A 24428-nucleotide genomic window follows, 5' to 3' on the forward strand; every position below is an offset into this window, starting at 1 on the left:
CTGAGTTAAAATCCAAGCTTCTGCGGCACTTTTGTAATGCCCTCAATATGTTACCAGTGTCGGCTGTGGTCGGAACACTGTTCTGTGAGTGCATTATGTCGGAGCCAAGAGAATTAGCAGGTGGGAAAATTCGTATGGTGCGCGCTCTAGTAATCGAGGGAGCTGAAGTGTTCGGAGTTACATGTGGCACCGTGTCGGAGATTTTTACCGCATACGTGGAGAACGGGAAAACATCATCCGGTAAGTCACAATGCGGACGAAAATGTGTATTGATAACTGATCGTGAAGCGATCATTTAGAGAATTTTGACGAAAAATAAGACGACGGCAGTTGCAAAGGTCACAGCAGAACTGAATGTCACACTTAAACGAACCCTTCAGCACCAAAAGTACAGGAAAGGAGTTCCAGAAGCAGGGGATTGCAGGGCAAGCTGGAGTTCCAAAACGATTCATCAGTGATGCAAATGCCCGTAACAGGAAAACGTGGTGCTGAAGCCTAAACCAGGATAACGTGACCACTCAGAGTGATCAGGGCTATCATATGGTACAATATTTGTTCCCCACTGGTGAAGGTCGTTCCAAGACGACAAAGTCCTGGTTCACGCTTCTCAAATCGTCCATAGCTGGTTTTTTGAAGCAAGAAAGAATCATCGCATCTCCCCTGGCCACCAGTCACCAAGTCTCAATATTAGTGAGCGTTTGCGGTCTACTTTGCAGAGGAGGGTGCGTGATAACCTCCGCGTCCATCGTTGTTACCTGACCTTGTCAGTATATTGCAGGAACAATGGTATACGATTCCCGTGATAACCGTACAAAGCCGACGGGAAGATCTTTTGAATGCCAGCGGGTTTTCTACACGTATGAGGCACGATAATGTGTTGCGTTTGTGGTGCTGCGATATTTTTGTTCACCCTTCTTCTCAATCCAGATAAATCTTTTTGGAACACCCAGCGTATAGACTTGTTCAGTGACATATTGTTAACTTAATTCGCTAGAAAACTGCGTTGCCATGTGTGTAAGCATGACGATTCTATCATCTGGGAATCGTGATTGCGTGTGAAGTAAAAGAAAATATTAGGGCGTAGCCTGTCTGGATCTTTTAACTCCTCTCTATCTCTCTCTCTCTCTCTCTTTCTCTCCCTCGCGTGCGCGAAATCAAAAGCCACTGGCTTGTTCCAGTGGCATCGTCAGTGTGTTGCTATTACCTTCTGTGCGTGCGGCGCCGTTAAAATGGTCAGTTTGTAACTTCTGACGTTTCACTGCTCCTGCTGCAGAGAATAACCGGCGTGAAGAGAAACTTGACAGACTCTTTTCAGAAGTCAGCCAACAGCCACAACTTCAGCAGGAAGCCAACTACCGGCGAGATTCGCTCTGATCGCTTGGCCGCCACAAAGGTCAGCAATAAAGTGTCCCAGGCACCGAGAAACGTACCCCTGACGTCGATAAACTGAACCCTTTCAATCGTTACCTTAGTGAATCTATGCATAAAATGTTAGATAAGCTAAACAACAAGGATGACTTGTTTTAATAAATACAACTCGTGGTGCCCTACACCAAAGACAAAGTGCATGGTTTTTTTTTCCTTGATCGCACTGCTTTTTGAGTATACCGATTTCGATATCGTAATTACCGCTTTCGGCTGTGCAACAGCCATCTTCAGAATCAACAATAGAATTCAAAGAATGCACATTAGTATCTACTACAGGAAGACATTAAAAAGAAATGACATAAGTTATAATGAAAACACAATATATATTTCTCACTTGCTGTACTGCAACAAGTCATAACATGTAAAAATAACACGAACCAAAACTGCCACGCATGCTTCAAATAGATGCAAAGCAGCTCTAGAGGTCGTTGATGCAGGCGTAACGCACAAATAATTATACGAAGTAAATAACATGAATTTTATTTGAAAGTGCAGATTTTTTAAAATTATTTTCAACTGTGTACAAGAAAGCGAGATTCGATTTTAGAATGATTTCTGTAACCATCTTTTAATTTTAATGTTTTTGAACTATTTGTTAAATTCTGACCAGTTTTAAACTGTCAGAAAACGAATACAGTTTTCATGTGATTAAACATTTTCCTGGGGGGGGGGGGGGGGGGGGGGGGGAGGCGTGAAGGGGATAGGCTGTAACGTTTTTCATACTGGATGACTAGAGTCCAAGTTGATTGTACAGCGATGGTTGCATATTGCCTGCGTCGATACAACTAACAGTTGTCTCTAGAAAGGCAGCTCACCATATTTTGTAATGTCCTCGGGGTACCCACGAGCTTTAGTTTGTAGGTACTGGGCATCTACGGGTGTTGTTGACTACTGGCAACCATTATGAGACAGATCTCCGATGCTTTGTGTTTGATAATAATTGTTCGATGTTCGAATGACGTCGCCATGGTACACTCCACATCGTCGGTCGATTGCCAATGCTCGCTATTCTTTTTGCCATTAGCTGACAATGTGCACGCCGTGTAAATTTGAAATGACAGGTTATATTGACTTCTTCTGCACAGATTACCTTTGTAGACGTCCTTGGTATACCTAGCGAATTCCCGTGGTCAAAATAGTAAGGTTCTGATTAAAAGAAAAACTCAAAAAAATTACCAGTGAAAGTGTTGAAGATGGTGCAAAAGAATATTTCAACAGTTTATGCACGAGTATTTAAGTAGTGTGGCTAAAAACAGTTTTTTTTTAATTTCTCAATATTTTTCACTCTCTATGACCGTTTTCTGTCTTGTAATAGAATAAGAATGTACGTTGTGTTAAATAAAAGAAAACTTTGCCTGACTTAGTACACGTGCATACTGTCAGTGGTATGTAACCGGTTGGAGTCACAATTTTCTGCGACGGACAGAACAGCCGCCAGAGTAAGTTATTGTCGTTGTTGCTAGGGCTGTCACTTTATATCAGGGACGTGAAGAGTGTCAGATTTTGAGTGACCACTGTGAAAGACATGAAGGTGCGACGTACGTGTATGAGACAGCGTTACCAGCACCTGACGGAGTTTGAAAGTGGTCTCAATGTGGGTCTCGCGGTTCTGCACTACCCCACACGACCGTCGTTGGCGAGTATAGCGACGACCTGTGAATATGTCACGTTAGTCCAATGTCTAGGAGAGGCACAGGGTTGTTGCTCCTGCCGTCATGGAGTGGGAAGTCATTGGGTATGACTTCAAGTCGCAGCTGGTAGTGATTGAAGGAATTTTTGTTGCACTGCGGTCCATCACGGACATAATGCATTCTCACGAGTTTCTTCTCATGTGACAGTATCGTGGAGCCATTTTTCAAGAGGACAACACTCGTCCACGTGTGGCACATGTTTCTGTGAGCTGTCTGCCTGATGCTGCGGTAATCACATGACTAGTGACACCCGTAGATGTGTCGCCAATGGAACGTGTGTGGGACAAACATGGACGTCAACACTGTCCCAGAGCCAGTATGCAGGATATCAAGGACCAGTTACACAAGCTGCAGGCCAGCTACCTCATCAGTGGATAGAACGGCTTTATGGCACTTTTTCCAGCTAAATCAGCGCATGCATCATGATAGAGGGGATCCAATGTCACTGACAAGTGGATCCGTACTGCCAAGTTCTTTGTAAGTTTCCGTGGGTTTTATATGCACTGAAATCACACCTCCTCATCTTGGGGCTTCACTTTATTTCTCAGGCAGTGTGTATGTCGATTTACAAACTGCATGCTTGAGGCCTACATATAGATAGGAGAGTACGCAACCCTAGTGATACTTACTTTTAATCTTTTTTACTAAGATATACTGTTTGGGTACTTTCATCTTTCAGTGTGCTCTCAACAGGTCCCCTCCTAACTTTCCTTGGGCAGAGAGATGGCGAGAGCTGCTGGTGACCATGTGACGTGTCATAGGAAAATACTGCCCGTGACTGAGCAAAGTGGTCATGGGAGTACAGTCTGTTGGAAACAGGATTTATGCCTGTCGTGGGGGCCGCCAGTGACTCCGTGGACAACAAGTTAGGGTGTTTCTGTTGTTGTGCAGAACATTTATTAGTTGACCGCTGTATTATTGTACCTTGGAGTGAGGGCTCTTCAGTTTCCTTATTGGGGCGTTTTATCGGGATATTTCACGAGGACAGACTGAAGCAGTTAACAGTGTATGTAAAAGTGTCTTGAAACCATTCACAGTGGGAGGGGATTTCCTTAGTCACCACCGTACGTATTTACCGTAAGGTCACCACATGTTTCTGACAGCCGTAATAATATCTTGGTCTGGTAGTACAATCATTCGGGACGAGCGCGGCTTGTTATTTGGATTGCAAGTGCTTGTGCGTCTTGCGGCGGATGATGCCTGAAACATGAACCTTGCAGGAAGAGAGTGTGTTGCAGGTTGCCGCCATGTAGGAGGAACACAGCACTCACAAGAGGACCGCGCTTACACGTTATCACCGATTTCGTCGAAAACTGTGATATAAGCGGGGCTTGGACAGAACTCAAAGTGTTAGAAGTGGGAGCTCCAGATGACCAGGCGTTTAGATAAAAAACAGTGTTTTTGTTGTTGGTCGAACGAGGCACGAGCCATTTCTCTTAGCGTATATTTCAGGCAGCGGTTGGAGCAGCGAAAAGATTACAGCTCCAGATGACCTGGCGTTTAGATAAAAAAACAGTGCTTTTGTTGTTGGTCGAACGAGGCACGAGCCATTTCTGTTAGCGTATATTTCAGGCAGCGGTTGGAGCAGCGAAAAGATTACAGCTCCAGATGACCTGGCGTTTAGATAAAAAACAGTGCTTTTGTTGTTGGTTGAACGAGGCACGAGCCATGTCTCTTAGCGTATATTTCAGGCAGCGGTTGGAGCAGCGAAAAGATTACAGAGTGATAAGATCGAGGGTATTGACCCTAAGCGGAACATTTTATTTTCAATTTTTACGTTACTTACTCAGCAGATAAACCGAAATAATGTTCATTATAGCATATTCATTGATGTTTTCATAAAAGGCATGAACAGGAAAGGCAGAGGAAATTTTGGGAGTGCAATTAAATTTCCAGGAAGCTATTGTAGGACACACAAGAACATCATATATAAAAGTAGATAATATTATTATTTTACAGTTGATGGTTTAAACTGGCTTATGTGACATTCATCGTAAAAACAGGGGAACCAGTAATTTTCCTGTCACCTCTCACACGTTACAAACGCCACGTTTTTTACAACTACGTGGTTGTTTCAAGTTTCTGTAGAGAAACAAACTTTATTTACTTTCGTAAAACTATCTGTCATCGCACAGTTTAGCAGTAAACCACACCTAAGACCGAGTGGGATGGCGCAGCAGATAGCACACTGGACTCGCATTCGGGAGGACGACGCTTCAAACCCGTGTCCCGCCATCCTGATTTACGTTTCTATGATTTTGTTAAATCATTTCAGGCAAATGCCGGGATGGTTCCTTTGAAAGGACACGTTCGGTTTCCTTCCCCATCGTTCCCTAATCCGAGCTTGTGCTCCGTCACTAATGACCTCGTTAAACGGTAAGATCCTCCTCCACGCGTAATGCACGGTAGCGCCATTTATTGGCGAGGATAGCTGGTGATGTAAAATAGAATGTATTTTGACGCAGCGTTCTCGGGAAATGATTTCTTTTTCTTCTCCGATGAAATAAGAGCAGTTTTGAAGGTTCTTTTAAGAGATTTTTTAGCTGATGATAAAAACAGGCAGCCGCCGGCGACTGCTCGAAGGACAAAATATAACTATCGGAGTACGAAGTCGTGAACGTTTCGGTCACAATCCCTTCTTGCAAAGTTTATCGCAGATTCCTCTGTCACATAATTCCAAATTTTTCATTCATACTTTTTATGAAAATATTAATAATTTACAAATATTGGGAATTATTACGATCTATTTGCAGTGTAAGTGACGTAGAAACTGAAAATAAAAAGAAGATTTCATATAGGGATTCGACCCGACGAACTTCCCATTAGTGTTCTGTACTCTTTCCTCTGCGCCAGGCAAGCGGGCTCATGTATCGTAAATGCCTCACGCCTCGCCTGACCCACACCAAAAATCCTATATTTTTTCAAAAGCTCGACCATGTGGAGCTCCCAATTTTCTCATTTTCATTTTTGTACAAGCCCGGCATATACCACAATTTCGGTTGAAATCGGTGACTCCGAGTAGACGTATCTAGACGTATCTTTACTTTCCCACAGCAAACTTCACAACTGATTTCCATTCACGTTTTGTGGTATACACACACTAGATTCGTTTAGTGTTCGGAAAATCGGTAGCCATACGCTGTGCTCCTGACAGAACGTGACGTGCTTTATGCGGTCTGCTGGACTGCGTGGTATGACCCAACAGCGCTGACTGCCGTTTTGCCCCCGCATGTACGGTCACCGGTTACGACTCTGTTCAGCAGATCTTCACTTTCCGAACCACAAAGAGAAAGAACTTCTAGACAGGAAGACGTTCAGTGAGTTTTGTGTTTGTCAAGAAACAGTTTTTGATACCGACGAGCACATACTTCGTGTCACCTAAATGTTTTCGTACCTATGTCATGCAAAATCGTAACGATAAACGTGAGGAAAGTTGAGAAACACATGAAACGTAGTTGAAATCACTTCCATGATTTGTTTCGCAATTTTCCTGCATCAGTTCGTTGGTGACTACAGATGGATGGATATATCAGTCATCATCTTGAATATTCCCCCTTGCACTATTAAACTAACCACAACATAAATAACAGTTTCACTCATCAAATTTGGCCTGTATCTAGATCACATCACACTTTGAATGTGGCCAGCTTAGAGAGTTTTTGACACTAAAACCTGATTACACAATGGGTTTAACAATTATTGGGATTTCCAATTGCCATGTTCTTTATAAACGGTGCTATACGTTAAGGAGAGGCAATATTCTAGTTTTCACAGTTCTTAACTCCCCCCCCCCCCCCCTCCATACATACACATCCACGCTCCCGAGAGAAAGAACTTCTAGACGGGAAGACGTTCAGTGAGTTTTGTGTTTGTCAAGAAACAGTTTTTGATACCGACGAGCACATACTTCGTGTCACCTAAATGTTTTCGTACCTATGTCATGCAAAATCGTAACGATAAACGTGAGGAAAGTTGAGAAACACATGAAACGTAGTTGAAATCACTTCCATGATTTGTTTCGCAATTTTCTAGCATCAGTTCGTTGGTGACTACAGATGGATAGACATATCAGTCATCATCTTGAACATTCCCCCTTGCACTATTAAACTAACCACAACATAAATAACAGCTTCACTCATCAAATTTGGCCTGTATCTAGATCACATCACACTTTGAATGTGGCCAGCTTAGAGAGTTTTTGACACTAAAACCTGATTACACAATGGGTTTAACAATTATTGGGATTTCCAATTGCCATGTTCTTTATAAACGGGGCTATACGTTAAGGAGAGGCAATATTCTAGTTTTCACAGTTCTTAACTCCCTCCCCCCCTCCCCCCCCCCCCCCTATACATACACATCCACACTCCCGAGCGATACATCGCATGAAGACCTGGGCAAGCACGAGAAATTTACCAAGTAATTCAGCCAGTGTTTTGAATGTCACTGGGTCGTGAAGATCTCGTTTGGGAAAAGAAATGCCATTTTCAGCAACAGCAGTATTTGATCTCCGTATGTCGACTAACAATTAAAAAAAGAAAAAAGAAACTGGAATTGAAGTTTATTAAATTTTTTAACACTTTTGTTTAGGTAAATGGAGTCTATGTTGCAGAATGCAATACATTTTTAAGTGGCACCAAATGTGTTGTGTACATGCTTCTAGTCTGTATTTAGGAAATACATCTTTAACTACTCAATCCCCTTTTTACTTACGAGTCTTGTAGTTCACTTCAGGTATTTACACAATGACTTTTATAATCTCTACCTGTTTATGCAAGTAATATCAGTAGATTCACCGCTTGTTTTCACAATATCTGTTGTAAATTGCGTGAGGGAATTAGGATGTAGAAAAGACAGGCAACGTAAGTATAGCTGTCTAAAAGATCTACCCCAAACAGTTAAATTACAATGTCTAACTAATATTACCTTCTTGTCTACAAAACAAAAATTTAAATTGTTTAATAAGAAGGCGTGCTGGAAAGTAAGGCTTCCGAATTTTTTTGCAAAAATTCTTAAAGCAGAAGGTATTAACATTCTATATCTTTATTTTTCTTGTCTACATATTATTTCTCAACATAATCATTCTGGCGACGAACACAATACTCTCAACGAGACGCAGGTAAGTTTGTTGGTACTGTCACTGTAGAACGATAGACTTTGTTGACGGAACCGTAACCTCACCTCTGCCTGCACCGATTCGTCAAAGTGAAGTCCTCGAGATTGTTCTTTAAATTTTCGAGACAGATGAAAATTGGATGGGGCCAGATCGTCATTGTATGGAAGATGATCGATGACAATGAACCGAAGGCATCAGATTGTTGCAGATGCCTCGTTCGCTGGTGTGTCGTTTGATATTGTCGTGCTGAAGGAGAGGGTGCTCCAGGTGTGGAAAACTCTTCGAATTGGAAAATCGATTACAGAACGGTTTACCTCACGCATCGACATACTTACGTTCCAAATCGCCATGTTACATGATACCATTCGGAGCCCACTAACGGCAGAGGGCTGCAAATTTGTAGACATGAATAATTGAGGGCTGTAAGTATGTAGACACGAAGAATAAAGGTGTAGAATATTTACAGTTTGTTTTATTTAAATAACTTTTACAGTTTGCACATAAAAATTCTGAGGCATTACTTTTCAACACACCGTAGTAAGTAACTTAAAATAGCCACACAGAAGCCAGTATATCACTACTGTTACTGAGAACTTCCCACGAATTTCTACTTCTGCAGCACGGATTGATGCCCATGACAAAATTCAAAATTATTGATAGTTTTAGATGGGTATCCGTTTTTAATATTTGTGTTGAGTCGGTCTTTAGTCTCAATTTTAATACTGGTTTTTATGACTTCTAACGTTAGGTCGTTTTACGACGTGAGCCTAAGTCAAGGAAAAAAAGCTGCACAATCACCCTTAATAGCGTGACAAACGAGTCGCTTCCAAACTGCCATATTGCCGCACATCGCATCTTCTTCATAAGATCTCTTGGGAATTACCAACATTCAAACTGATCACGTGAGTGACCCTTAAGCACACTGTCGTACTGTGTCAGAGTAGTGGATGCATCTCTGGAAGCCCTTTCCGTAGCCATGAGCTTCTTTCTGATCGAAATAACTATTAGGTAACGTGCCGTGACTCGCTGGATGAAGATGGGCTTCAGGGAGAAAATACGAGCAACCACAGAAGAGGGCATCGCCGACTAAGGGCGTCTTAAAAGATAATGGCGTGACAAACACGGTGGGGTACTTGCGAAAAGTGCAGTTCTTCCCGAATGTGTGGGAATCGTTAGTAATGAAACACGCTACCATAAGCCGTCGTGTGATGTTGTTGTTGTTGTTGTTGTTGTCGTTGTTGTGGTCTTCAGTCCAGAGGCGGGTTTGATGCAGCTCTCCATGCTTCTCTATCCAGTGCAAGCCTCTTCTTCTCCAAATAACTACTGCACTCTACATCCTTCTGAATCTGTTTAGTGTATTCATCTCTTGGTCTCCCTCTATGATTTTTACCCTCAACGCTGCCCTCCAATACTAAACTGGTGATTTCTTCCTGCCTTAGAACTTGTCCTATCAACCGATCCCTGATTCTAGTCAAGTTGGGCCACAAATTCCTCTTCTTCCCAATTCTATTCAGTAATTGCGCATTAGTTACGTGATCTACCCATCTAATCGTTGGCATTCTTCCGTAGCACCACATTTAGAAAGCTTCTATTCTCTCCTTGTCTAAACTATTTATCGTCCACGTTTCACATCCGTACATGGCCACATTTCATACAAATACTTTGAGAAACGAATTCCCGACACTTAAATCTATAATCGATGTTAACAAATGACTCTTCTTCAGAAACACTTTTCTTGCCATTGCGCCTATATTTTATATCCTCCCTAAATTGCAAAACTAGTCTACTGCCTTAAGTGTCTGATTTCCTAATCTAATTCCCTCAGCATGACCTGATTTAACTAGGCTACATTCTATTATCATCAGTTTGCTTTTGTTGAAGTTCTCCTAGCATCCTTCTTTCAAGACGCTGCCCATTCCGTTCAGCTGTTCCAGGTCCTGTGCTGTCTCTGACAGTATTACAATGCCATCAGCAAATTTTTTATTTCTTGTCCATGGATTTTAGTTCCTATTCCAGATTTTTCCTTTGTTTTCTTTACCGCAATTCCTGTACAAAACTTCGAATGTCAAGTCTAAAGAAAAAAAATTCCATGCAGTTCCGGTTTCCTTTCATTCACGGTAACCGGTAACCTTCTTATCTATTATTTGCTTCCTCCTCCTGTTCCCTTCTAAATTACTAAAAGTTTTACTTAGTACGTTCCGTTTTCTGTAACTAATTTCTATTTTTGTTTGTTTAATTTCATTACTGTTACTTTGATATTTCGTTGCTGAAAGCAATATTTGCTTGTGTAATGCAAACAACACTGATGTTAGTACATGACGGAAACTCTAAAATGTAGACTGTTTTAAAATCCCAGTAAAAAGGTTTTCAAATATGCAATAAAAGAAATGAAATAGCGACTGTTCCGTTCCTCCACTAAGAGGAAATATAGCTGCGCCCTTACATTACATGTATTCGCTAATGAAACTAGTCATAAATAATCCTTCACAATTTAAGAAGAGCAGTGAGGTCCACACCTGAAACACCAGAGGGAAAAATGACCTTTATTACCCATTATTAAATCTGTCGGTGGCTGAGAAAGGAGTTCAATATGCAGCAACAAAAATGTTTGGCCATTTTCCCAATAACATAAAGTGTCTGACGACAGCAAAACACATTTCATGTGTAACCTAACATAATCCCTCCTGGACATCTCCTTCTATTCTATGAACGAATTTCTATTTAAAAGCTGGTTGCTAAAAACAGTTTTTACGTGTTGTAAGTGTAGGACTAAACAAATCATTCATTAATTTTACCACAATTCAGTTGTGCATGTACTGTAAACCGACTCGTTTCACATCATTTAGATACAAGTATCTTCAAAATGATGTAAGGAACATTTATTAACTAACAAGGGAACCTCCTCGTCGCACCCCCCTCAGATTTAGTTATAAGTTGGCACAGTGGATCGGCCTTGAAAAACTGAACACAGGTCGATCGAGAAAACAGGAAGAGCTTGTATGGAACTATGAACAAAATAAGCAAAATATACAAACTGAGTAGTCCATGCACAAGATAGGTAACATCATGGATGTGTAACCGCAGGAGCGCCGTGCTCCCGTGGTTAGCGTGATCAGCTGCGGTACGAGAAGTCCTTGGCTCAAGTCTTCCCTCGAGTGAAAAGTAACCTTTTTTATTTTCGCAAAGTTACGATCTGTCCGTTCGTTCATTGACGTCTCTGTTCACTGTAATAAGTTTAGTGTCTGTGTTTTGCGACTGCACCGCAAAACCGTGCGATTAGTAGACGAAAGGACGTGCCTCTCCAATGGGAACCGAAAACACTTGATGGAAAGGTCATAGGTCAACCGATTCCTCCACAGGAAAACACGTGTGATATATTCTATACGACAGTGGTGACTTCATGTGCGTCACATGACGAATACCTTGTCGACCCACCTAACTTGTACACTTGGCGAATGGGTACAAAGATTCTTCTACCTTGCCCGATTTAGGTTTCCTTACGGATGTGATAATCACTCCCAAAAAAGTGATGAAAACATAAGAGTTTGTCACATAAACTGCAACAAATGAATGCAACAGTTTCACAGTTGCACAATTTTTCCTGTGCTCTGTCAAAACATAAGTTTTTAACGTTTTCAAATTTTTCCGTGTGTAGACCGTCAAATCCTGCATATGTTCAAGCAAATCTGAACATGTGCTGGAATTTTTGAGAGCGAAGTTGATTTTGTGTCAGTGCCTCAAGTTTGATAATTGGCACACGATTTCGTAAACAATACTGCTCTGTGCACCTGTGCAGCTTCGTAAAATCATAGAATCTCTTCACAAACTATTGCCGAAAACCAAACACATCTAACGGTTGCACAAGAGGTGTACAACCTGGAGGAATGGTAATCAGGTCTACTCCAACACTAAAATTGTCTGAAAATAAAAAATTAAACTTTTCACTCGAGGGAAGACTTGAACCAAAGACCTCTCTTTCAAAAGGCTGCTCACGCTAATCACGGGACCACGGCTCTCCTGAGCTCACACTATCCTTGATGTTGCCTATCTTGCACATGGACTACTCAGTTTGTATAGTTTGCTTATTTTTTCATAGTTCCACAAAACTTCTTCCTGTTTTCTAGATTGATTTGTGTTCAATTTTTCAAGGCCTATCCACGGTAACTAAATCTGAGGGGGAGGGGGGGGGTGCGATGGGGAGGTTCCCTTGTAAGTAACTTCCCATGCTGCCTGACCTACGAAGGTTTCCTTCGAGACAGACCTCACAAGCAGAAGCGACCGTTCGTGACGTGTATTTGTTCGTGGTGTTGCAGACGTACGATGACGTGACGGCAGCGCGGCGGGCGAGATGAGCTCCCAGCCGCCTTCGGCGCCGCCCCCGTCCGGGGGCGGAGGCCCGCCGCCGCCGGCCACGACGGCGCCCTCCGCGCCTCCCGCGTCGCCGCCCCCAGTGGCCGTGGCGGTTCCCACGCCGCCGCCGCCGCCCCCCACCGAGCCCAGCAGCCTCAACTCGGGCTACGGCAGCGGCGACGAGACCACCAGCCTGCTGGCGCCCGCCTCCGGGGGCGGCGGGGGCGGCGTCGTGGGCGTGTCGGCGCCGCACACCAAGCCGGTGCTGACGCGCCAGGACTGCGCCTCCAGCTTCCCGCTGTCCGAGGACGGCGCGCGCTCCGTGCCCGACCTCGAGATGCACTGCAGGCTCGACGCCGGCTGCCCCGCCAGAGGTGAGTCAGGGCGCCGTGGCTGCCACCACTAAACTAGCCACTACCCACGACCACTCCGTCTAAAGGCCAGAGTGGCACACCGGGACCATCCGATCGCCGTGTCACCCTCAGAGGAGGATGCGGATAGGAGGGGCGTGGGGTCAGCGCTCCGCTCTCCCGGTCGTAATGATGGTAATCTTGACCGAAGCCGCTACTGTTCGGTCGAGTAGCTCCTCAACTTGCATCACGAGGCTGAGTACACCCCTGAAAATGGCAAGAGCGCATGTTGGCCTGAATGGTCACCCATCCAAGTGCCGACCACGCCCGACAGCGCTTAACTTCGGTGATATCACGGGAACCGGTGTGTCGACTGCGGCACGGCCGTTGCCCACTACCCACGACAGAGGTGAAAACTTAAGACTGAAAGAGTTACACCCTGCAACCTCCCCACCATTTGTGTTTCTGTATGAAATTTAGCCCAACTTTACCTCCCCTTTCACGTATTACCAAGACTATGTCCGCTCAAAGTGTTATGCAACTTCATATCATATGCTTACCTTTGACAAAACTGGACCTATTTTTAACTGAACTGCAACTGATCTGAATACAAGTTCTCTTATGTTCAATGCGCAGCTGAAATATAACAATTATCTGTCCCTAATTCTTCGTACCTCGTCTCTTGACGACATTGTTGAAGATTTATCGAAAGCACAACCAGGCAGCGGCTAAGCTAGATTGCTTTTTCTAAACAAAATCTCCAAACTGTTGCACACCTCTTGTGATAATGCGTAGCGATAAACAGTAGCACGGGGAGAGTAACTACATCTGTGAAATGATAGTCCAAGACAACGATTTCAGGATGAAATATGTATTCAAAAAGACAGAGTGACAAGTGTTAGTGGACCTCGCAAATAACATTAGTCTGAACAATACTGTGCTTAGCAAAGTGAACAATGATTTAAAGAGGGTAGAATAATAACAGTGAATTTCTGCAACAAAAAAAAACAGCTTAATCAATTCATATCTAAATGCATGACTAAGCGAAGTACAGTGGTCTTTCTTTCAGCTCTGAGCAAGTGAACAAAGTTAACTAGCTCCCAATAATCATTTCTACAAATCAGGTGCGGAGGGATGCAGTCTTACCCCAAAATTCTTCTCTTTAAAAAATTGACGTTATTCAAAATTTATGCTCCTTTTGCTTTCCAATACATATATCATATTCATACTTGTGGTCCTTTACAATAAAGTTTTCTTTATTTGGCATATACCAGGTGATCAAAAAGTTAGTATAAATCTGAAAACTGAATAAATCACGGAATAATGTAGATAGAGAGGTACAAATTGACACACATGCTTGGAATGACAAGGGGTTTTATTAGAACCAAAAAAATACAAAAGTTCAAAAAATGTTTGACAGATGGTGCTTCATCTGATCAGAATAGCAATAATTACCATACAAAGTAAGACAAAGCAAAGATGATGTTCTTTACAGGAAATGCTCAATATGTCCACCATCATTCCTCAACAATAGTTGTAGTCGAGGAATAATGTTGTGAACAGCACTGTAAAGCATGTCCTGGGTTACGGTGAAGCATTGGCGTCGGATGTTGTCTTTCAGCATCCCTAGTGATGTTGGTCAGTCACGATAAACTTGCGACTTTAGGTAACCCCAAAGCCAATAATCGCACGGACTGAGGTCTGGGGACCTAGGAGGCCAAGCATGACGAAAGTGGCGGCTGAGCACACGATCATCACCAAACGACGCACGCGAGAGATCTATCACGCGTCTAGCAATATGGGATGGAGCGCCATCCTGAATAAACATCGTACGTTCCAGCAGGTATTTATCAACCAGGCTGGGGATGATGCGATTCTGTGACATATCGGCGTACCTCTCACCCGTCACGGTAGCAGTTCCAAAACCAGAATCACACATTTCCTCGAAGAAAAAAAAAGGCCCGGTAACGGGAGATGTGGTAAATCCATCCCATACCGTGACTTTCTCGTCGTGTAACGAAGTTTCCACGACAGTTCTAGGATTTTCAGTAGCCCAAATTCTGCAGTTGTGGGCGTTGACAGACCCTCGGAGCATGAAATGAGCTTCGTCGGTCCACAACACGTCACTCAACCAATCGTCATCTTCCGCCATCTTTTGAAACGCCCACACCGCAAATGCCCTCCGCTTCACTAAACCGCCAGGTAACAGTTCATGATGTAGACGGATTTTGTACGGATAGCATCGGAGGGTACGCCTAAGTGCCAACCAAACAGTAGTGCATGGAATGACGGTGCGACGTGCGATTGCACGAGCGCTGATTTTCCCGTGCGCAGACAAACCCGCTACAGTCTCCATTTCTTCCTGAACTGTCTGAGCAGCTTTGCGCCTTGTGCTCGGTCGCTCTCTACGGGGTCTATCCGCCTTGTGCTCGGTCGGTCTCTACGGGGTCTATCGTCTAAACAACACGTGGCTTCGAACATTGAAATCATTCTCGCCACCGCTGCATTTGTCAACGGACCTTTACCCGTTCGAATCCCCTTCCTATGGCGATAGGATCGTAACGCTGAACTAGCACATTCTCCATTCTTATAATACAGCTTCACTAAAAGCATCTTTTCAGGTAATGTCAACAAACCACGACTGCTGGCGCATCTCTTTCTCTTTTTTTTTTTCAGCTCCTTTTTTACACGATTGTCATGCGCAATCACAGACGTTTTGTCTGCAGCTCTAGGTCTTGCAGTAGCGTTCTCGCTTCCCGCGTACGGGGTCCCGGGTTCGATTCCCGCCGGGGTATATTCTGTGCCTCGTTATGACTGGGTGTTGTGTGTCTTTCATCATCATTTCATCATCATCGACTCGCAAGTCGAAGCTAAAAGGGACTTGCAATTTCGGCAGCCGAACACCCCGCAAGGGGTTTCTCGGCCAACAATGCCGATCGACCATTTCATTTCACTGATGTTTTGCTGTCCAGCGTCATCTGTCTGACATTTTGTGAACTTAGTTTTTTTTTGTTCTAATAAAACCCCATGTCATTCCAAGCATGTGTGTCAATTTTTACCTCTCTATCTACATTATTCCGTGGTTTATTAAGTTTTGAAATTTATACTGAGTTTTTGATCACCCGGTACAATGACAAGTCAACACGCGCTTCTAAATGCGTCCACCGCCTACCACACTTCAACTAAGAGTGTATCAGACTGCGTAGAAGCAAATACTCTGCCACGGGAAGACCAAAGATTGTTTAACAGTAACGTAACTTACTCTCTCTCTGACGTGCACATCGACAACATATAAAAACCAAAATGACATGACCACCTTACAACCCTTAAGGGCCCTTTACACACTCAGATATTTGCACCGACTTGTCTGTACAGACAGTGTTTACACAGCCAAATCCTTGCCTGTGAATGAATCGCCGACCGAAAAATTAGTCTTTGTTACTGTCAATGTGGAGTCTGACAGTGCTTCAGTTGACGCAGTCCAGATATGCAGACCGCATAAACTGGTTGAATACACATGTAGCATGACATGTTTCCGTGACGATGCGACGCAATGATGAAGTACATATCACGGCAGAAAACTTTAGAACAATATAGTTTCTGCCAGTTGCTAAGTACTTCACTGTTTTTACTGTGAATCACAATAACAGTTTAGGAGAAGCAAAATCAGCATGGATTCCGCAAACGGAGATGTTGCGAAACTGAGCTCGTTCTGTTCCTCCATGAGACACGCAGATTTATAGAAAACGGCGGTCAGGTTGATGACGTGTTCCTTGCCTTCAGAAAGGCATTTGACACCATCTCGCACTGCAGCTTAGCGAAAAAAGTATGCGACCTAACCGAGTATCAAATCACAGATGCCACGGTGACCAAGCCTTCCTTGCAAACAACTCAACAGATCTCTCTTAACGGGACAAAACCTATAGATGTTAACGTAATTTCTTCAAAGAAGTGTTACAGGACCGTCACAGCTTACAATTTATATAAAAGGAAGCTCTTTAAGACTCGTCGCAGATCCTCTGGTTCTCTGTAACAAAGTAGCAACGCCAAAAGACAGAACCAATTTGCTGCATGACCTGCAGATGATGCTTGAACGGTGCAGACCCCGGCAGTCGATACTGAACGTAAATAAATATAGCATATTGCGCATACGTAGGAAAACAAATACACTACTCTTGAACTACGCTACCGATGACAAACTGCTGGAAGCATTATCTACTGTGAAATATCTAGGACTAACTATCCAGAGCGACTTTATGTGCAATGACCGCATAAAGCAAATAGTAGGAAAAGTAGATGCCAGACGGAGATTCATAGCAAAAATCTCACTATGCAGGGTAACCGAGCTAAACTTTTCACCACCAATACCTCTAGAAGCGCAATAGATATTGACAAACGGCTTTCACGAGTATGAATGTACGGCAAGGGCTCACGAAGGTAAATACTGTGAGACAATCTAAAGAGTGTGCAAATATTGGTTTCAACACAGACTTATATATTCATAAATGGACACCCCACGTTATTCTATTCCCAATCAATAACACGAGAAATCACAATAAAAATAGTGTTGGTTTGCATCGCAATACCTCAGTTACGTCCCGAGAAGTTGGAAACGCAAAGTTGACGCATGAAATTAACGAAACGTGCCTCTATTTGTTGACATTACTGTACATCTGCAACGGTTCGATTGTGTCGCAGTCATTAAAGTTGTTCAGTGACATGTCCTGTACCTGGCATGTATGATTGTGGAATTGATGTACAACTTCGTACGAACTGCATGTATCTCTCTGCGAGACCTTTTGACAGCCATTCATTTTATTTGCTCTGGCCGGTGGTTGTCGGTATTTCTTTACCGTTATGTGCATTGTAGTACTGTCGAGAAGTTCAATAATGGATGCACGAGTAAACCGTGCCCTTGTTTTCATTGTGGGTGACTGGACATCCGTATGTTTCCCAGGCGAAGTATTAACGTAAGTACAGCGTTTTGGAGCATCGTAGTACGTCAATAACATCGCGATTATGAGCAACGCGCGGGTGACGCTTCTATCGCGGGAAGTGCGTTTCGTTCATTTCATGTGTCAACCTTGCGTTCCAATTTCTCGTAATGTGACTGATGTATTGCGATGCAACCAACGCCATTATTATTGTAATTTCTCGTGTTATTGATTGCGTATGGAAAAATATGCGGTATACATTAAAAAAATGTGTTGAAATCAATGTTTTTACACGGTTTAGAATGTCTCATAGTATTTACTTACGTGAGTCCCTGCTGCACAATTATACCACCGTTCGTCGATATCTATTGTCGTTCCAGAGATATTGGCGGCGAAAAGCTTAAGTGGGACACATAGTAGCGTCATTCCTCCTTACATAGGTTTAACATACTTCAAACAGCACAAAAATATCTCTTCGTCCTAGGTAGCTAAGTCAGTCCAGGCCACACAATGAAACTCGCTCTTTTTTCAGATTTTAGCTCCTTTAAAAAGGCGTAACACTGTTTCCCTTTAATAGTTTGAAGCCACTCTTTTGGGAATCTTCTCTGTATTGATCTTTTTCATTTTATACCTTCCGAAATAACAGAACGAGACAGAAGAGTTATAAGGAAATTTCCTTAATTTGGCCATGGCCACAAAATACTCTGCACTCTCTGATTACAGTTTCAGGACTGTTCGAAAGCTGCAGTGTTGTTGGAATGTGTAAATACTGAATGAGTACCTCAGACCGGATGTGCAGACTGTCGTTGCAAACATGGTATGCTCAAACAAAGGTGAACGAGTAAAGGTTACTCGCAAAGTGGCGAAGATTGAACAATATTTCATGGTTTTTAGAACATCAAAATGACTTTTGCTTGTTTCGCTACCTAACCTTTTCCTATCTGCCTGTGTATCCATCTTCTACCCATCTTCTTCTACTTCTGTCTATTCTAGTGATTCCCAACCTTGGGTAAATACCCCTCAGGCGTAAAATGAAAGTTTCTGAGGGGCAAAAACAACTGCTTCAGTGTTTCAGTCTTTGTTAGGAAGTATTTTGAAAAAATCATTACTATAATCTCTGTTTTGTACGACTGTAATACTAATTATGTAACTTGCCAGGGAAAACGTTGAGATACGGAAAGGTTAGATAATGAAGCAAGAAGAAGGCATTTTGGTATTCTACAAAAGACTGAAGTATTGTTCAAACTTCGCCACCTTACGTGTATAAACTGTAGTAACTGACAACTACACTTTTTTTTCCAAATACTAGTATTAAAGCATTACGCACTGTGGTGGGGATTCTGAAACTACTGCATGAACATTCTCCTCACATAGTCCACCTACTGCACCCGTGGCATATCGTGCCATCCATTTATGGCAGTAAACTTAAGACATTAACGTCGCATATGCTTAAATATCTCATCAATACACCTTCTTCAAGTTGTAGATAGTTCCCGCAGTAGAATAGACATTGCTTCATACACTCCCTTCACAACAATAAATAGACAGACTGACAGCTCAACAAAACAGTAATTATGTAATAACTACTACACTGCTGTAGGGCCTACACAGTATCATTATCACTTATTATTATTATTATTATTATTATTATTATTATTATTATTATTACTGGCAGTGGTCAAACACAATGCATTGGTAGCTTGAAGTCTTCCAGTTACTACCAGTTCTGAGACTAACGAGTACAGCAGTCAAGTGATTTACAAAAGGTATGTCTAGTGCACACACTTTAGCTTCGTTGTTTACAAGTGGGTGTGCGCAGGGTGTGAATGAAGCAAGTGCTACTTGGGAGAGGTATGCTGTACAGGAAGCATGTTTTGTAACAAGTGTCTACGCTCAATGTGGATAGTTAAATCTCTTTTCTGAGGACATGTAGGTAGCACTCGTGATGCACCGAGAATTGCTTTCTTACAAATAGTTAATACCATTGTTTCACTCAATTGGTAACCCTGATTCAATAAAACGCCTACAAAAACTAAATATCAATCAACTTTCGTCATTTTAAAAGTAGAAGTGTTCAAACGAAATTATTTTTCATTCTAAACTGTAGCTAGGCACTAACGTTGACGATAGGGGTGGGGGAGAGGTGTACTAGCTAATATCTGGTCGCACTCAGCAGTAATGGTCTCAGAAAGGTTGATGGTTCAAATGGCTCCTAGCACTATAGGATTTAACATCTGAGGTTATCAGTCCACTAAACGTAGAACTACTTAAACCTATCTAACTTAAGGACATCACACACATCGATGCCCGAGGCAGGTTTCGAACCTGCGACCGCAGCAGCAGCGCGGTTCCGGACTGGAGCGCCTAGAACCGCTCGGCCACAGCGGCCGGATACAATGTTTGAGAACCACTGATCTATACATATATACATTAAATCATTAACGGTATTTTCCGACGGTTCTTGCCAGAACATGATAATAATAATAATAAATAGGAAAGCTCTTACTAATGTGGTCACGAACCAGCTTTCGATTTCTGAGGCCATCTTCAGGTAACAACTGAATGTCGCCAACATAGTAAAAAAATGATGTGTGACATAGGCAGATAGCATTTATACAGAAGATACAAAAATGATGTAGCGTGTTTACATAGTAACACATTACATTGTCAGATAAATATAATTACATTAGCTAAAGAAGGGGTGGGAGAAACAAAGTTTTTATGTGGAAAACATTTAACAGATGTTGAGAAATACGATGAAATTACAATGGTAGTCTAGTATTTTAAACGAAAACTTAATTTAACGAAGGAGGAAAAAGGAAATTAAGTCTCACTACTTAATACTACGCTGGCATTCTATGACGTGTTTTTTGATTTCCAGTATTTTCAATAGCGTCAGCTTTCTGCTTTTCTTAACAGAATATAAAACTTGACACTCTACATTATATAAATGGCTTTCTGCGTAAAGGATTATCAGCAAATATTGAATCAGTGTTCTTTAATCTCCCGATTCTCTAATGTTCAGGTAAATGTACTGTGGAGGTATGTTGATGACACGTATGTAATGCGGCCCTATGGTGAAGATAAATTAAAAAAAATTAAACATCTGAATTCCATTCATAGACAAATTTAGTCCATGATGGCGCTCGAAAGAGATTTTTGAATGTTTTGGTACAACGCAAAGTTGATGGCACTCTGGGATGTACAGTACATCGGAAACCGACCCATAAAGATTCATATTCACGTAAAAATAGCTGCAACCACCCTTCGCAGACGATGAGTGTTCTCAGAAACTCTGGTACACAGAGCACACGTCACTGCTGACGAAAGCAGTCTGTAGGACGAGTTTCAACACTCGAGAAGATTTTTTGAAGCCAACGGGTAGTCTCCACAGCAGATACATAAGGCACTACGAATGAAACCAACCGTAAGCATAATGAATGCGGACGAAGAGACCGAAAGTTTTAAATCTAAGGCTTTTTTGCCATACGAGGGAAGCCTATCATCAAAAATAGGACGGATCCTCAGCAAACACAAAGCGAAAGTCATTTTTCGACCTCCGCGAAAAACAGCAGACACTCCTGGATTGCTTTAAAGACGATCTGGTGCTTCGCAAGCCTGGAGTTTACTAGATACTCTGTGAGTGTGGCCGTTCATACATCTGACAGAGACGACACGAGCGGCCCATGAGAGATGCACAGAGCACCGCAGGTACACCCGGCTCTCACAATCTAATAAATCGGCGGTGGCAGATCACTGGATTGACACTGTGTATTCTATGGTGTGTGATAACGTTTAAATTTCAGCCTCGACTTCATCTTTCAGTAGTCAAAGAAGCAACTGAAATGCTTTTGACGACGAATTTAATCAATAGAGACAGAGGCTGTAGCATGGTCAGTTTACGGAATCTGGCACTTTCTGTAATAAACGTACAAAGACGTAGCGGCCGCGCAGCTCGCAGTGATCCATCGATATCACCGGGTGGATTGGCAGCGCAGCCAGAGATGTAATTCCATTTGCCGCCGACTGGCCACATGCGCAGTTGCGCGGTCCGCGGGTTTAAAAGGACGGAGGAAGTGCTGGTGCGTCAGTCACCTTGGCTCACTCTGAAAATGGCTGGGCGGTACACAGCCGAAGAAGAAGTGAAATTTATGCGTCTGCCGGCCGGAAATTTTATGGAACTGCGTATTAGTCATTAAGGCAGAGCTGTGGCAATTACGTTTGTCGTACGTCCGACCTTTCTATCTGCACAGTGAGTGTACTAATGTGTGCAAACTTAGCTTACCACTTATCGCGCAAATGGACGAAACATCTGAACTGTCTTCTCAAGCCCAGGGTGCCAAACAGACATTCTAAATAAATATAACCCTGGCTCTGTAAGGCAGCTAATATCAGGTGCGGATCATAACAAAAATCATGCTGCTGCCACGTATCTGGAGTCCATGAGTTAATAAAAGTGAAAGTTTGGAGTCTATTATAGAAAGACAACACTGCTATTCCCTTTTTTTCCTATATATAATTTATCAATTGTTGCTTTCAGGGGTCAAGTGATAAACAACAATCATGTTCAATTACTTTAGACACTCAATAACAAAATACTTAATTCTTGGACACATTGAAATGACAGTTATTTAGTTCGCTATCTCAGCACACGAATTTTTTTTGTTTCTCAGGAAAGTATGATTATTAAAAATCCTCATGAGCTCATTTAAATCTGCATTGCCGTAGCTGGTCAATGCACTGTTGGTGGAGAACAAATTTACATTCTGAACCAATGAAAAAAAATCTCATGTGCTCAACATGAGGTTAGGTTAGTATTCTAGCTTTTGATATTCAATAGCCAAAGCGTACTCAAGTTGGAGTGAACAAAATCGAGACTCAACATTTACGGTAGACTAGTGCATGGTGGTACTTTACCAAGCGTCATCTTCAAAGGCGTTGTCTCCCTGCTGGATCTGAAATGCTAATTCCCTACTCTGGCCTTGGCTGAATTCACTCGGTCGCTTGTTTCCTAGAACGTTAATCTTTCCATAGTCGAAATGATGGCTCTTGCATAATCGATATGGGTTGGAGCGATTTTCACAGTTCCTTTGCTCACAAAATTGCTGCAGGAATAATTATCTACTGCTTTGCTATCTTTCGCCACGATACATGAAGTGTATGGTCCTCACCTCGGAGAAGTCAAAACTCTCAACACCCTCGCATATTTCCACATACCTGTGCGGCCTGCGCGAGACGATAGAGAGATAGATAGAGCCTTAATTTTAGGTCTCAAAATGCTGTTATATAATTGGGATCTCCCCACCGTGTCGGGTCTGCGCTGCCAAGTAAGTCTTTAGCCAATCACCGTCTTGCTAGAGGTGAACACATTTTTATTTTTCTTGCTGGGTGACAGCCTAGGCCTGTTAATGACATGCAGCAACTTACCCTCGACCTTATTTACGTTAAAAGGAATAATGTACTGGTCTGGCCTTATCCCTTTCTGTGCTGAAGATCGCCTTTCTCTTGCTAAATGAGAGTTTTATGATATCATTAACCACCTGCTCGGTTCATCTCCAAAATGTATTTCACTTTAACTTGTTTCTTCATGCCACTACATATATTGGTAGATATTTTTATTAGTTTTCGGTACATGAGATTAACTACAATTGCCTTATGTTGATATAACATAATTATTGTTGTCTGAGGATCCCATACTGTATTGTCCTGTCTTTATGGATCAGGCTCATGTAATGTCCTTAAAACTCGGATGCCTTACAGGTTATCTGAACGCCATAGAAACTGGACATTAATGAAGAACGATTCAACTTTTATTGATCATCTTTTAACAGGAGATCATTCATATGGTGTAGAATGAGAACTTTTACATTCTATTAAGACGCGGAGAAAGGTGACCCTACTCGAAATACTGCAAATCAACAAGCATATGACACAGAATGCCCTCTTACTATTAAATGATGAGACTAAATTTCCCCTTCTCCTTTGTTAAACTGGTGTTCGTTTTAAACTCTACACCCAAATGCCAAAATAGATAAGACAGGGACCTGCTGAAAAGTGGTGCTTCAGAATTGTTATGTATAAGCTCTTAAAGTTTTTGAAATAAAGCAAACGTTATTACGTTTCTACATCTTTATTGTTCATGCTTACATTTTATTTCTCAACATAGTCACTCTGGCCACAAACACAATTCTGCCAGCGAGAGACCGGTTTGTTGATACCTGCAAGAAGCCCCCACTTGTACTAAACTCCCAGAAATGTCCGTAGATGGTGGCATAAGGGGTGTACAGTGTAACTGGTCATACTTACCCATACGAGGTTTATGATAGTTAAGCCAGTCCGTCCATGAGCTGACTTAGTGAGCCGCCACGTAGGAATTCTTAATACCTGTTAGGTGGAGATGCTCTCGTTGTTTTATGTCCCCTCGCTGAGCCGTAGCAGCGCCATCAGATTCTGAAAGTGCAATACTAAAGTCTATGTTTTACATAATGAAGCAGGAAGAAGCTTTTGTGAAAATAATTTTTAAACGGGATGTCGTAACGGTGGGTTTATTTAGGAAACA

General features: G+C 42.4%; 1 protein-coding gene across 1 annotated transcript in view; it reads left to right on the forward strand.

Annotated features, from left to right (window-relative positions):
* LOC126281356 (small conductance calcium-activated potassium channel protein) overlaps nt 1-24428 on the forward strand; it is a 1755063-nt gene that overhangs the window by 326984 nt on the left and 1403651 nt on the right. Inside the window, exon 2 of the mRNA XM_049980265.1 lies at nt 12549-12959. Within this exon, the coding sequence (XP_049836222.1) occupies nt 12584-12959 (376 nt within the window). The 5' untranslated portion in view covers nt 12549-12583. The remainder of the gene's footprint in view (nt 1-12548; nt 12960-24428) is intronic.

The sequence above is a fragment of the Schistocerca gregaria genome, chromosome 7 (assembly GCF_023897955.1).
Source record: "Schistocerca gregaria isolate iqSchGreg1 chromosome 7, iqSchGreg1.2, whole genome shotgun sequence".
NCBI classification, from domain to species: Eukaryota; Metazoa; Arthropoda; class Insecta; order Orthoptera; family Acrididae; genus Schistocerca; species Schistocerca gregaria.